The 16,290-nt window shown below is 37.0% G+C and overlaps 2 protein-coding genes across 3 annotated transcripts in view; one reads left to right on the top strand and one right to left on the bottom strand.

Annotated features, from left to right (window-relative positions):
- Positions 1-14,354, bottom strand: part of LOC124787680 (ubiquitin-conjugating enzyme E2 variant 2) — a 61,630-nt gene extending 47,276 nt beyond the window's left edge. The window contains exons 1-2 of the mRNA XM_047254500.1: positions 14,125-14,354; positions 6,269-6,411 (exon numbers count right to left, since the gene is read on the bottom strand). Coding sequence (XP_047110456.1) covers positions 6,269-6,411; positions 14,125-14,149 — 168 coding nt within the window. The 5' untranslated portion in view covers positions 14,150-14,354. The remainder of the gene's footprint in view (positions 1-6,268; positions 6,412-14,124) is intronic.
- A 60-nt stretch (positions 14,355-14,414) lies between these two features.
- Positions 14,415-16,290, top strand: part of LOC124787679 (protein arginine N-methyltransferase 7-like) — a 118,624-nt gene continuing 116,748 nt past the window's right edge. Inside the window, exon 1 of one of the 2 annotated variants that reach the window (XM_047254499.1) lies at positions 14,415-14,804. In XM_047254499.1, the coding sequence (XP_047110455.1) occupies positions 14,616-14,804 (189 nt within the window). In that variant the 5' untranslated portion in view covers positions 14,415-14,615. The remainder of the gene's footprint in view (positions 14,805-16,290) is intronic. The other variant, XM_047254498.1, reaches the window with a different exon arrangement.

The following is a 16,290-nucleotide window of genomic DNA, read 5'->3' as shown; positions in this document are numbered from 1 at the left end:
TTGCCTCGTTCTGCTAACAAGAATACAAGACACAGCAGATTGTAGACTACGTAAAGAGCAGGCTGGCCTTCAAAGAGGGAGATCTTACTCTGAACTAACATTAGTTCTGCAAAATGTAATAGAGCAACACACCTAAACTTCATCGATTAAAGAAAAAATTGTTTGATAGTGTGCACCAAGCATCGTTGTGTAACAATGCAAGCCTATATGGATTCCTGACCACCTCACTGATGTTTACAGAAACCTGCCTATAGAGCCGAGTTGCTGTGTAACAACAGATGATGGGAACATCCCTTACTTTAGTATTCTGACAAGCAGCAGACAAGGGTGCACTTTGTCACCATTCCTTTTCATAATATATCTACATCTATATCCATATTTGGTACAGGTCTCACACACTTTAGCATTTATTCTAGAGTGAATCACAAGTGATCTGTAAGCAATCTGCTTTGTAGACTGACTGCACTTCCCCAGTATTCTACTAATAAACCGAAATCTACTACTAGCATTATTCATGACTGAGGCTATAAAGTCATTCCATTTCACAACCCTAAAGGGCTAACCTAGGTATTTGTATGAGTTCGCTGATTCCAACTGTGAATCAATGACATTTTTGTTTTGTGAAGTGTACAATTTTATATTTCTGAACATTTAAAGTAAGCTGTCAATCTTTGCACCATTATGAAATCTTATCAAGATCTGAAGCTCCTTTCAGACAGTACTCCATTACAGATAATTACATCATCTGTGAAAATTGAGATTAGGATAGTAAGGTCATTAATATACAACATAGCAGGAAGGGTCACAACACCCTTTCCTGGGCACACCCAAAGTTAATTCTACATCTGATGATGACTCTCCATCCATGATAAAATGCTGTGTCTTTCCCACCAAAAAGTTCTCAATCCAGTCAAACTTCACTTGATACCCCATATGCTCTAACTTTTAACAATAAGCATTTATGTGGTACTGTGTCAAATGTTTTACAAAAAGCAAGAAATAAAGCATCTGCCTGACTGCCTTGATAAAGGGCTTTCAGTTTTGTCACATGGTAAAAGTATGGGTTGGGTTTCACATGACTGATGTTTTTGGAATCCATGTTGGTTGGCATGGAGGAGGTCATTCTGTTCAAGTTACCTCAAAAGTATTGAGCTAAGAATATGATATATGATTCTACAACAAATCAATGTCAGGGAAATTGGATGGTAGTATTGTGGATCATTTCTAATAGGGTCAATTTACACCAAGTGGTCCAGCACTGGCTGCTTGACCATGTCAGAAAAATTTTATATTTGCTGAGCGAATTCCCCAATGTTTAGTGGTCACAAACATTTTTTTAAAAAATATTGTTTATTATTTTGAAATGGCAGCCATATTTGTTCCAGGCCACATGCGTTTTTTCGTATTTGCAAGCATCTACGTTTTTTACAATTATTCAGTAGTGGATTGTTCTAAGCCTTTCAGATAAAATGCATTTAGTTCAACACACTCTGGGCTACAAATTATCATCATTATCAATTCTTCTTCTTTCTTGGCTCTACAGCTCATGATGAGCCTTGGCCTCTTCTACAATTTCCTTCCATCTCTCTCGGTCCTTTGCCAATACTCTCCAGTTTCTATAGCCCATCTTCCTAAGATCTTCAATTACTCCATCTGGCTCTTGGTCAACCACGTCCTCTCCGCCCTCCTGGCTTTCCTTGTAATATTCTTTTTGGTACTTCTGTATCATTCATGCGAGCCACATGTCCCGCCCACCTCAGTCTGGATGATTTCACTATCCTTCTGATGGGTTGGTCTTTGTATATGGTATACAAATCATGGTTGTATCTCCTCCTCCATCTTCCTCTTTCACAGATTGGGCCGATAATTCATCTAAGTACCTTTCTTTCAAATGCATCCAGTGTTTCAATATCTTTAGTTGTTAATGCCCAGGCTTCAGAGGCATATGTAAGCACTAGTTGTATAAGTGATTTATACATAGTTAATTTCGTGGTACGAGTCAGGAGCCTTGAGGATAGAAGTCTTGTTAGGGCAAAATAGGCTCTGTTGGCCAGTATTATTCTCTGCTTAATTTCAAAGGAGATATCATTTAGATGTGTAACTGTCGAGCCCAGATACTTGAAATGTTCAACTCTCTCAAATGTATAATTGCCCATTGTTATTGCATTTGGCATATTTTCTCTATATGTTTTTCCAGCTGCCATATATTTTGTTTTTTGTTCATTAATAATTAACCCCATGTTCCTACTGGCCTGTTCAAGAGCTGTAAATGTCTCTTCCATTGCTTTTTGGGTTCTTGCTATTATATCTATGTCATCTACGTAGGCCAGTATTTGCACCAATTTATAGAAGATCGTTCCTCTGTTCAGAAGGTTTGCGTTTCTCATCACCATCTCCAGGGCGGCATTAAAGAGAAGGCATGCCAATGCATCCCCCTGTCGCACTTCATTTTTAATACCCAATTTGTTGGACATCATTCCTCCTATTCTTACACTACCTTGTGTTTCACTCATTGACATTCCACCAGCCTTACCAACTTTCTACAGATTCCCAGTTCACCTAGAGCTTGATATAACTGCTCTGTATTTATGCTATCATAAGCTGCTTTGAAATCTATAAAGAGGTGATGCGTGCCAACTCCGTATTCGTTTGTTTTTTTCCAGGATTTGTCTTAAGGTGAATATTTGATCTATGGTTGACTTCCCAGGAAGGAATCCGCATTGGTAAGACCCCGTCTCCCTCTGTATGATTGGGAGTATTCTGTCGAATAGTATGTTAGAGAGTATTTTATATCCCAAATTAAGTAGTGTGATCCCTCTGTAATTGCCACACTCCATCTTATCTCCTTTCTTATATATGGGACATATGATACCCTGTTTCCATTGTTGGGGCATTTTCTCCTCTTCCCACATTCTGGTGAGCATTTTCAGAAAGCTTCGTTCCAGCTCTCTGCCTCCTTGCTTAAACAGTTCTGCTGGAATACCATCTGTCCCTGCCGCCTTGTTGTTTTTCAATTTCTTCATGGTAGTTTTCACTTCTTCTATATTTGGTGGGGTAGTGTTGTTGTCTGCGTCCTCTTCCCTATTTGTGTCTGTTGGGTTCTCTGGTACAGTTATTCTAGTGTTGACGAGACTATCAAAATAATCATTATTACTTAGCTGAATGTATTCTTTTTGGAATAATGATCAAACGTTATTTCTCGCTGACCTTTTGTTGAATGTTTCTTATTTTTCTCAAAAGGGTCCATGCAAGACTGACCAAAAAGGCGATGAATTTTTTTTTAAGTATTTCATTTCATTTCATGGTACTTGCATGTTGATTTGACCTCTGGGCCGACTCGTAATTAGAATAACACTTTTTCTTCTTCACTGTAATCTTCGATTAAAGTAATGTCTTTAGGATACACTCCATACACACTATTATGGCATGCTTCATTAATAATAACACCAACAGAACACTGAGACACCATTTTTCAACTGCACACTTCAAGAACTTCTAGCTAAATAAATGTTAGTAGACAATTGTTGGTGTAAGGGAGAAGACAACAATCTGACTTGTATAGGCTTGCAAATTAATTGTTAGCTTGCTGAAACAATTACCATAGCATTGTTTTTACAAATAATCATTAGCTAGTGTAATGTGGTGCGTTACACTATGCAACTGGTATACTTTATATACTTTATTTGATTAGCCTACCAGATATTGCAGATGTTAAAAATGTATTTTTGACTTGTGTTTGTAATCTTTTTTCCATGACTTCCAATTGAATCTCAAAATTGAAATTCATACTGAAGTTTGATATCATAAAGACCTATTAACTGTGAAATTTTCAGATTTTTATCTGGTCCCCCAGCAAAGATATTGCAGGCCACAAAATGGAAAAATTAAAAAAAAAAAAAATCCATTTTTTAAAATAGTGTATTTTTTAAAGTGTAAGCTGCTCACAACTGACACTCTATAAAAAGTAACTATACTACACAGTGTAATAGCAAAAAAATATTAAAGCTGAGAAATTAATCTTTCTTTGGGAAACTACTGTTCAAAAATAGAGTTTTTTTTAAATTTGTGGCTGTTAACTTTAAACTATTAAAAATATATTAAAGAACACATCCAGGTAAGTGATAATGATGTTAATTTGTAGCCCAGAGTGTGTTGAACTAAATGCATTTGTCGGCTGCGGTGGCCGTGCGGTTCTAGGCACTTCAGTCCGGAACCGCGTGACTGCTATGGTCGCAGGTTCGAATCCTGCTTCGGGCATGGATGTGTGTGATGTGCTTAGGTTAGTTAGGTTTAAATAGTTCTAAGTTCTAGGGGACTGATGACCCAAGATGTTAAGTCCCATAGTGCTCGGAGCCATTTTTTTAAATGCATTTTATCTGAAAGGCTTAGGACAATCCACTACTGAATAATTGTAAAAAATGTAGATGCTTGCAAATACAAAAAACACGCATGTGGCCTGGAACAAATATGGCCACCGTTTCAAAATAATGTATGTGTGTATATATGTTTGTGACTACTAAACATTGGGGAATTCACCCAGAAAATATAAAATTTTTCTGAGATGGTCAAGCAACCAATTATTCTTTTCTTGGACCACTTGGTATGGATTGACCTACTACTCCTCTTGTAGCAGTGTAGAGTTCATATTAAGAAAAACTATTGACAACTCTAACATAGGCATATATTTGAATGACCAAGCTAGGCTTAAAGATGTGGATTTTGCTGATGACACTGTTCTTCTGGCACAAACAGCACAAAGTTTACAATTAATGACAGCTGAGCTGCATGGAATGTCCAGTTCTGTAATGTTAAAAATAAAGAGTGATAAAACAAAAACAATCTAGATTGAAGTGGAAGTGATCTGCTCAAACTGTAATGTGTAAGATGGTACTACAAGATGCTGCCCTATTTCCATGTCTCGGCAGCCTTATCTGTACTAACAGGTACGTAGATCCAGACAACACAATAAAAACTGGGAGAACTTCTGCAGTCTTCCAACGAATCTGATCCATGTGATAGTCAGACTTTGTAAATATAAACAAACAGTTTCGGGTGCAGCCTAGTCCTCTCTTATCATCCTACCAATGGCCATATATGCAAGTGAAACCAGGAAAATCAGCATGTGAGCTCAACATTTTTCACCGACGCTTGAAGTGAATTTTAAAGAACAACTTTTGCTACCACATTTCAAATTTTGACGAGCTGAGAAGAAGTGATTCATGTAGTCTGCATAAAATTCTTGCTGGAAGGAGGCTGAAGCTTGCAGGGCACATTATCTCATAAAAGATGGAAGAATCCACTAATCAGCACTGTTGGGAAACCAATGGATGGCTACAGAGGTAGACAAAGACTTTGTAACATCTGGAAACAAAAGGATCTTCACTGCATGGACATGAACTGGGAGGAAATTGATAACCTGTCAGCTGATTGAGTACACTGTAGGAAACTCGTTGCCCAGTATGCTGGATAGTATTCGAGGAACTAAGGCTAAGAAAGAGTCAAACATATGTGAATGACAGTCACTGAATGTTAATTGATCTACGTCTGTTTTGATGAATTTATCTGAAGTTGTGCAGTGCCTGTAATATTACTCTTCACTATCCCACAAATCAGCTTAAGTGGGTGACAGAGCAATTCTCTCCGCAACTCACACATTTGTAAAACTTTTCTGGTCATTCCAGTTATTAAAGCAAGAGGGTACAATACTCACCACATTCTTCTGGAGACAAATATAGCTCACTCACATGTCTTCAGTGACATTTAAATACCAAAATCTACAATACGGTACTCATCTTGAAGAACAGAGAAATCACGGAATTCATCTCACAAAAGGAGTAACAATAGATTCTAACCTCCATGACATAATATATTTTAACCCCCATGATCCCACCAAACACTGACAAAGGAGATCGGAAGCCCTGGACCAAGCTGTCAACTGATGTTACTGGGAGACATCTGGTGATCATTGTCAGTACTGCTGTGACAGCAGTATGCTTAATCTATGTAACAATAATACTGATGATGACACACACAAATGACTAAACAGTCCCAAAGGAGAATAAAATGAGTTTACATGCAAGAATTGAATGAAATAATTGGAACACAACAAGAGTATTTCAAACACGGATTGGATATTAATATAAATTTCAGTAATTTGGTAATAAAACTCTCTAAGAGCCTTGTGCCATTATCAATGACAAAAACAAGCGATAAACAAAGTGTTATTATTGAATAATCACTGCATAAACTATTCAGACCCTCTACTTACCCGTGGTGGACCAATTATCATTCCAGTCCAGTGAGTCAATGTCATATCATCATCATTTTCTAATCCCCAACTAATTGTTCCATCTCCCACACCTTTTTGTCCTTGTTCCAATTCCTCAAGAAGACGGAAGTTTCGAGGAACAACTGTAAATAGATGGCAAGCTTATTACCATAATTGTGACCTGCTGACTTCAGGTGAGTTCACAATCAAATCCTTTGGAAAACTTTAGTAGGATATAAACATTATTTAATAAAAATGTATAGGTGCTATTCAGCAAATTCTCAGTGCAAAATCAGTTCATTCGATGACACTGTACATATTTTTTTAGTATGTAGAAATACTTTAGCACAAGGGGGCAAAATCTTTTGTTTCATCTGCCTATCAACAATTTACATCATGTACAGAAATGTGGTTCCTCCTCTTCATGAATATAAATTCAATTTGTATTTGACAGTACGTCATTTCACACTGTTCAAGAAAATGTATAACTGGTACTCCCATATAAGATTATGCCCTCATTCATGAGCGTCATAACTGGTGTAGCCAGTATCAATTCAGGCAAAATAATAATAATAATAATAATAATAATAATAATCTTGGATTCCAGATGTTATTGAATTTAACTTAAGTTAAAATTTAGGCCTAAGTAAGAAATCTCTATTTTTTACATTTGTCCAAAAAACTTTCTACCCCAAGGAACAGCCCGCCAAAGATAACACCTCGGCATCATTTGCCACATGTGATTTCTGGGAAAAACTTGAAACGCTGTATCTCAGAAACAGTTCTAGATTGTTTTTGTTTGAAAGCTAGCAACTTGACTATTTCAATCATGTCCTCGGGTTTGAAAATATGTGACAAAGCTCTCTCACTGTAGCCTTCTGATTTTTTTCTATATGAGAATAAACAAACAAATAACAAACCACAAAAAAAACACTTTTTTCATACATGTGATTGCCATTATCTTAAATTTACACAAATCATATACATTATAAAACATCAAAATGCAGTTAGTGGTGCTACAGTGATAACAAATTAAATGATCTTATGGCATTTATTGGCCAGGATATCCCCTTTGGGGTTCGGCCACCGTATTGCAAGTCTTTTTAGTTGATGCCACTTCGGTGACTTATGACATTCAGCACAATATGTTGTATTATGCTACCATATAATTTCCACACACCACACATCACGATATTTATTGAACACTATTTTGTCACTGGTTCCACCATTTTGTTTAACCACCCAATTAATTATTCACTGTGTACACTTCCCAGCATTCATTGCACAGTTACCAACTCCATGACACAACACAAAAGCCGCCACCACTGTAAGTGCACTTTTATTGTACTACATTCCCTGAAAGGCTAACTTCCACTTTTAAACTGAACAGGTTTTACTAACAACTGAAAATTTTGCCATAGATTAAACCCATTTCCATTAATACTTTATCACATACAAACTCTTGTAAAATCAAAAGCTACTCTTATCTAACAGGAATTTTATTTCTTCTGAAAGATGAACAAGAAGCACATTTTTCAAACATATTAAACGATCCAGAATGAGACTTTCACTCTGCAGCGGAGTGTGCGCTGATATGAAACTTCCTGGCAGATTAAAACTGTGTGCCCGACCGAGACTCGAACTTGGGACCTTTGCCTTTCGCGGGCAAGTCCTCTACCAACTGAGCTACCCAAGGTAGGGGACGAGGTACTGGCAGAAGTAAAGCTGTGAGGACGGGGCATGAGTCGTGCTTGGGTAGCTCAGTTGGTAGAGTCCTTGCCTGCGAAAGGCAAAGGTCCCGAGTTAGAGTCTCGGTCCCGCACACAGTTTTAATCTGCCAGGAAGTTTCATATTAAATGATTCCAAAATATATGTGAAAGTTCAAAAACTTACTGGTCAGAAGTGTGAAACCTATGTGGATTCTGCTTAGAACTGAAAATAGCTAGTCAATGCACTAAAACTGTATTCAGTTGCATCAATATCTTCCTTAGATATTCGGAGTCTTTCCTCTTGCACCAACAAGAACTGACAAACAAACAATTTTTAAGACCTTGCACCCACAATTTTTAAGACCTTGCAGACCAGAAGTGAGCACTGATGGCACCGTTGCTGTCTTGGAGCTTGAAACTTTTATCAAGCAGCCAGTCCAGATGGTAACAAAGTTCAAAAAATTTCATTTAACTCTTTATTGATGTCTTTAATCTCTCCAAACCATCAGTCAGTCACAATCACACAAAGTCTACAAACATCCCCTTTTGCACATTGTGAATCTCCATATTCTCCTACTGTTTCTGAGGTCCTGTCTGGAGAAATGAAATTTTACTCAATTTCATTCTTTAAAGTTCATGCAATATAAGTTGAATTTATTTCACAGGGGTAGTTTGGTTGGACCACTTTTTGCTTTGCTGCTGACTGAATTCTTTTACTTCCTCTTTGGACAACAGGATGAGGGTTGTAGATGAATTCTGTACTGCAACTGTCACTACATTTACATGCAACACATCTTCCAAAAGATGAGAACAGAATTTTGAAAACAGGTTTTTGCTGTCACATTTACATTTTAAGGTCTGAGGTGGATTTGCTAGCCCTGTTAAATATGGCACCTGGAAAACAGGCATAATCACTATATCTCTCCAATCAAATGAGGTGTAAACAGCTTCAGTCTAAAATTTCTACTTATCCTCCATTGTATGAAATCCCTCCATATTACCCAAAAAAAAAATTAAAAACAAGATGAAATCTGACAGCCCAAGCACATTTCAAAACCGGTTGAGTTTAGATGGCATGGAAAATCAACTGTGGAATTGGAGCAAAAACCAAGAACTATGAGTGTATTTCCAGAAACAACTTTGAAATGTTTACATGACTATCCAGAAGCGGTATTGGGAAATCGGTTTACAAAATCCAGTTTTGGGAGGCCCTTATAAACAAGGTGTGTATTTGGGCTGGAGAGATTATGTTTTGTAGCCTGCTTCAGCAGGCCCCTTCCTGTGAACAGCAGCACTGTCTACGTACTCCATTGGCACAATTCAAACAGTTGTTGACAATTTTTCAAGTAACTGGAAGCAGCATCAAAAATAATGACAATCTTATCTGCTTGTGACTGCAATTGTTGAAGAACAGCAATGCAAGTTCCAAGACATGTCCTGTGTCATAACTTTAACACTCATGATCTGGTTTTGAGAGTATGTCTTTCTTGCAAAACCTGAAACTTGGTTACTGCTCCAATGAAACCCTTGATATCTTGTGGAAAAATTACAGTTATCAGATCTCAGCAAATCCACAGTGAAGAACTAAACATAGTTCTTCAGCCCAACCATATCTGTTCATTTGCACACTGTGTCATTGTTGCAATTTCTTCTGATGTTGGTGAGTCCTCCCTCAGAGGGATGTTACTACATTCCTGAAACGAACAGGTCTCTTGCTTTAAATCATAGATTATTAATGACTTCACACAACCAACCAAGATGTCATATGACGTGTCCAAGGAAGTTATTCAAAGTTTTACCACAAAGACCAAAATTTGCATAAAACATACATAAACAAACATCTATATGTGAGAGTGGAACCACCCACTTAGGTTGTACTGCATGAACTTTGGATCTTCCAATGTGTAATATAGCATACTACTCCTTGTATACAGTAAGAGTTCTTTGATACTGTGGATCACGTATCTTTTCACTTTCATCACTTTCTGTTCTTTAACTGTTATAGTGTTATTCTTGTATGCACTCTGGTTAAAACGGTCCAATTTATCTTCCAGGTAAAATTAAAGTGCAATTTGAACATGTGTTTATTTTGCAGGATGACCATAACAGGGACCTGACCTTTTAAACACTCCCCCAAAGCTTCAGTAATTTCTCTGTGCTATCTTAATTACTTGACTGGAAATACGGAAGCGTCCGATCCCGCCCGTCTGCTTTGACCCATGAAGTCACAAATATGACGGAAACAAAAACAAACACACACACTTTCCACAAGAAGCCTATTGACACTAATGGGACAAGCGCGGGAAATGGGGTGTTTTGGGTGGGGGGCAAACTAAATATAAACAAATTTAGACGCCTTGCGTAGCTAAAACGTGTAAGTGAAGACAGCCATGCATGAATACCCACCCACCTCCCCAGGGGTCGTAACCCCTGCAACCCATAGAAGATAAAGATGCTTCAGAAGCTGATTAGTGTTTTTTGTCTTAAAAAAAAAAATCTCAGGGGATAGAACAAACAGATCAGAAAGATAAATATAATAAACTAAAACAGAAATTGGAGGAAACAGATAATTAAAATAAGTAATAAGTGTTTTTTTTAAAAAAAAAAAAAAAAAAAAAAAAAAAAAAAAAAAAAAAAAAAAAAAACAAAAAAAAAAACCCTCACGAGATAGAACGACCAGATCAGAAAAGTAAATAAAATAAGATAAAACAGAACTGGAGACAGCCACACTCAAACCAAACTCCGCGCCGTCATGACGTCACACACGACAACACCCTTGCGTCACGGGTCAAAGCCGACACGTGGGATCGGACGCTTCTGTCGACCCACTTGACTTCACAGACCACAGCACCTTAACTGGAATAAAACTACCACAGATGACTGATTCAGGGAATGTAATTCTTCCTCTACAGATACTCTGTGAAAACATTTACAATACAGAAAGTTATTATTGGAACCATCTAGAGATCAAAACAAAGACTCTTGAAATGAGCAAACTTAATCCCAAACTGAAGAAAGTTGTTTTGTGCTAGTATTACACATCACTGTTTTATGGATATGCAGTAATACTCACAAAAACTTATAGGGAAAGAATTATCTGAATGGTCTAAGATTTCCCACAGGGCTCAGCCTTGCAATAAAGATATTTGCTATGAACAGCTAAAAAATAATCTAGCAATGAAATACTGCAACAAACAAATTGTCAATCAACTGCAACAAAGAAATTAGCAATAAACAAATGCAGTAGACAAATTAGCCATGAAACTTAGATTACACTAGATTCAGCTTTCCTTCCATTGATGCAAAAATGAGATGGTCCTTGTGGGTGTGGAACATGTCAAAAATTGTAACATAAAATCATAGATCATTTGAATATATACTCACTTAGCTGATCATTTGCCAGGAGACTGTCAAAATATGTCAATACATTACAACAAAATGGAACTGATATGTTACAGAACTAACACAATGTCAGAATGAAAGCACTTTATCGTTAACAAAATACTTAATCTTGACTGTTGTGATCAAATGCTGTCAAAACTTTAATCTAAAATGACATTGTTACTTAAGTTGGTCTAATAGTTCCTGTTAAGATATTCACCTATTGAGCAGGAGTTGTCTACCGAAAAGGCTTTCAAACACTGTTTAAACTGTGCTTTATCTGAAAACAAGTTTTTAATCGTTGCTGGCAATTTATTGAAAATGTGTCTTCTGAATATTGGACACCTTTTTGTACCAAGGTAAGTAATTCTAGCCCTACATGTGGATTGTTGTTCTTCCTAGTACTGAGCAACTGGTGGGAAATAGACATATATTATTTGCAACAAATTTCGTTATGGAACAACTATACTGAGAAGTACTGGTTAGAATACCTGGTTCCTTAAACAGGTTTCTACAAGATGTTCTTGAATTTATACAGCAAATGAGCCTTTATTACACACTTTTGCACTCTCTATGGTATGCCCTTCTCAACTGAATATATTCTTGAGTTGTAACCCCAGAAATTTAACACTGTCAACATCTTCAATCTGCATGTCTTCATATGTTATACACATGCCAGAAGGATATCTTACAGGTTCTGAACTGCACATGGTAGGTCTTTTAAAACTTTAATGACAGTGAAATAGCTTTAAACTAATTATTAATACCGGTGAAAATTTGATTAGCAGCCACTTCTAAATCTGTACTAGACTTCCTACTTATTGCAATGTTTGTATGATCTGCAAACAAAACAAACTTAGATCTGGTAATGTAACAGACGAGAGGTCATTAACATACACAAGAAAAAGCAATGTACCCAAGATGGAACGTCGAGGAACAATGCATGGAAATACTTCCCAATCAGATTAAGACTGATTGCATACTCCACAAGTATTACTGTTGGTTAGGTAAGATTCAAACCATTTTGCAGCACTACCAATGACACCATAACATTCGAATTAACTTATGAGAACACTGTGATTCACACAAAGGCTTAAAACATAAAATGACAAAATCTATTACATTGAAATGTGGGAGGTCTTTTTTTCAGGGCATGTGGTTTTTTAAAAAGGGATGGAGGGAGGGGAGGGAGGGAATGATGGGATTGGCATTTAAAACAGTTTTCTTTCTCAAATTAAAAATCAATCAGATGACTACAGCAAGAGAGGTTTCACACACACATCTCCAGGCTAAGGGCATAATTCTAATCTTTTTTTTTTTTTTTTTTTTTTTTTTTTTTTTTTTTTTTTTAAATGTAGAATTCTTGCAGAGATACAGTGTCTTCATATTTTTCCCAAAAATGGTGCCCAAGATGTCATCTTTGGCAGCCTGTATCTCAGGTCAAGAATTTGTGTTTGCGTGTGCACGTGGAGGGATGGTGGGAGGCAGTTTCTTGTTTTGTCCTAAATTGTAATGTATGTTAAATTCAATAACATCTGAGACTAAGAATGGATCCACCCTATCTGAACTGATATCCTCAAAAAGCATGTTATGTATTTTGTGTGTTATCTATTTTGAACTAATGATTTGTAATGTATTACCTACGCAATTCCTACACCACCGTGCAATGGTCCTTGGATGAATAAAGATAACAATAACAATAATAATAATAAGGGATATAGTAGTAAACATTTCAGTAAAAAGTAAATTACATATAATTGAAAACAAGGATGAAGCACACAGTGATCAGTAACACAAACATACGTAAAATTCATTTATTTTGCAATGCAGTTCTAACAAAAATAACTTCAACTGTATCTTAAGCAGTCGTCTAGTACATTTAAAACGAAACCGCGTCACCAATGTTACCCTTAATAAGGTAAATGAAAAACGCCGTGGGAATAAAAAATTGGATTTTTGTAATAAAAGTTAAATTTTATGGTTATGCATCCCTAGTTATTGCTTTACACATGAACATCAAATGAAGTTTCTGACTGCGAAATTACACTGCGTTGTAACTGAGCGTACTCCATTCTTACGCAATCTTAGAAAGTATACAATTTCGCCTCTGGCAGATAGTAACTTTACATTATAAACTTTGAACTTGTTAGTTTTCAAACGACACTTCACACAGTCGGCTGGAATGTCACTGTCAGGATTAAGAGAGCACAAATTGGAAACAAGTTAATACCAAAATAACTCTCGTTACACACTTACAAAACTTTTATCAAGATAAATATATTTATTTGCAGTTTAGCCACTAATCGGCCAGGAGCTACCATTGATACACTCGATGAAGTACACCTTTTATCAATAAAACTATTGAAATAATGCAACAGTAAACTATTTGTACAGGTTAAATCGTATTTAACACTATCAGGCGTCACCGAGTCTGTGATTGTCAAAGCAGACACGGAAACATTACATGACAGTCAAACTCTCGAATAAATCTCTTAGCCTGGAAAGAAGTAGCACGATCATCTGCAACGAATGATGGTGGTTGCACGAAGTGATACTTAACGTAGGGACTTTTCAATAACGATGCAGTGTGGCATTCTGCGTTAAGTGGATTAAGCATGTGAATATTTAATACCATTCTACGACATTTACGTAGAAATACCATAATTTTACGTTCATTTGGTATACGACGTGCTCTGTAGACACACACCGACAAGTTATATCAACGAATTATGTGAATTACAGAACAAAATAACACACTGTTCTTACCCACACCGCCTGTGGAAGTCGCCATTTTTCCAGCACAAATATAAATAGCTGAGAACCAAGTGTTCAAAATAAAATAGAGTGCACTTAAATAACACTGGCTGAGAGTATTAGGAGACCTTCAAAAACTGTAACCTAAAAATCAATACATTCATACAATTTCTTAAACACCTAAAAATGAATACATCAACTCTCCTACACCTTCTCTGCCAAAGATCATGTACACTACAGAATACAAAGATATTCATACACAACAAAACCTGAACAGGTCAGTGACGATAATGGTGTCATCTACTGGGCAGGGACTTCAACAAACAAAGATCACATACAGCTGCGGAGCTATTGGCCGCAGTCTGAAACTCTGAGCGTCTGTAAGTGTAAACTGTAAACAGACGGGTGCCGGTGCGGAGTAGGTAACGTGAGCATGGTTTTTGTTTGCCTCCTGACCCACATCGATACATAACACGATAAATGACATAACTGTCAAGATATTTATGTTTTTACGTTTCCTGTCAATATCACCGAAACTGTACGTCGGTAATAATCGAACAATGAGTGTATTTACCAAAAAGGTTAACCCAGTTACAGGAAAGGGCGAGTGGATATTTCACGACGAAAATTATGATTTTCACCAGGAAATAGCGCGTTCAGCATTTGCAGATATGCTCCACGATACTGAAAGGGTAAGATTTTATCTATTGTCACTGAAATGATTATCACCTATTTGTACATAGCCTATATAGAAGTCTAAAAGTAAGTCATGTAAGAGTTACTTAAAACTAGAAACTTAAAGAGATTTGCCTCAATCCTTTAAAATTCTTATATAACTACACACATCTAATTACTTTTTTTGAAAGCAACAACTTATTATCTGAACACAAGAAAAACAGCTCAATAAGTAATCGATTTAATAAGAACTATTCATCTTCTACAGTCTTTGTTAATGTCATAAAAGCATTTGATCTTTTGAACCACTTCTCCCTTCATGAATCATGGAGGTTCATGACGTTGAAGTGGAGTGGCTTGCGTGCCTCACTGTAGGTGCAACCATGATGGAGGGGTATCTGTGGAGAGAACAGACTAGCCTCGTGAGGAGGAACAGTAGCATTTGGCTGATTGCAATCTGAATGATTGACTGATCTGGCCTTGTAACACTAGCCATTGTTGTTTTGCTCTGCTGTTCCTGCAGACTTATGAAAGTAAGGGGGAACATCAGACATTATTTTTATGAAGGGAATGGTGCTTTACTGTGTGGCTTAATGATGAAGGCATCCTCCTGAATAAAATATTCCGAGGGTAAAATAGCCCCTATTCGGACCTTTAGGTGGGCATAACTCTGGAGTATGTCATCAAGAGAAACAAAACTGGCCTTCTGTGGGTTAATGTGTGTCATGTTGGATCCTTTCATCAGATAAATAGTAAAGTGAAATTAAACAAGGAAATGGATGTGTTAGATATAGTGGGATCTGGCGAAGTGAGGTGACAGCAAGAACAAGACGTGATCAGAGAAATACAGGACTAAAATACAAAATCAGGTAATGCTGGAGAAGCCTAGGCCTAAAACTGGATAATAAAATAGGAATATGTCTAAGCTACTGTTAGCAGCATAGTGACAACACTGTAGTTGCCAAATAGGCACAAAGGCAACTCTCACCATGGTAATAGGACCTTCAAGTTCTTATGCTGTGGAATGCCACAGATGTTGAAGAGGCAGAAGAAATGTACAGTTTTATGAAAGAAATTATTCATTTAGTTAAGGGACACAAAAATTTAATTATGGTGTGGCACTGGAAAGGAAAGTGATAGAAGTAAGAATAGTGGGAGAACATGGACTCGAGGAAGGGAATCAAAGGGGAAGCAACCTAATCTCATTATTTTCAACATGTTTGCATAAATAATGGTATTTGATGTCAATGTGCTTGATATGTCTGTGATGTTCTGTGTTTTTAATCAGGCAAATAGCACTTTGATTGTCAACATGGAGTGTTGATGGTGTGTCTAACTGAAAACCAAGTTCACTGAGAAAACCATGCAACCAAACAACTTCAGTAGCAGCACCTGAAGCTGCTATGTATTCGGCCTCCGTTGATGATCTGCCTACACATTTTTGCTGCTGTGACCACCATGTCAGAGGCCCACCTGCTAACAAGTTCACATAAACTGTTGTTG

The sequence above is a fragment of the Schistocerca piceifrons genome, chromosome 3 (genome assembly GCF_021461385.2).
Source record: "Schistocerca piceifrons isolate TAMUIC-IGC-003096 chromosome 3, iqSchPice1.1, whole genome shotgun sequence".
In the NCBI taxonomy this organism is placed as follows: Eukaryota; Metazoa; Arthropoda; class Insecta; order Orthoptera; family Acrididae; genus Schistocerca; species Schistocerca piceifrons.
The sequence above is the reverse complement of the archived record's forward strand: the minus strand, read 5'-3'. Positions and strand labels throughout refer to the sequence as shown.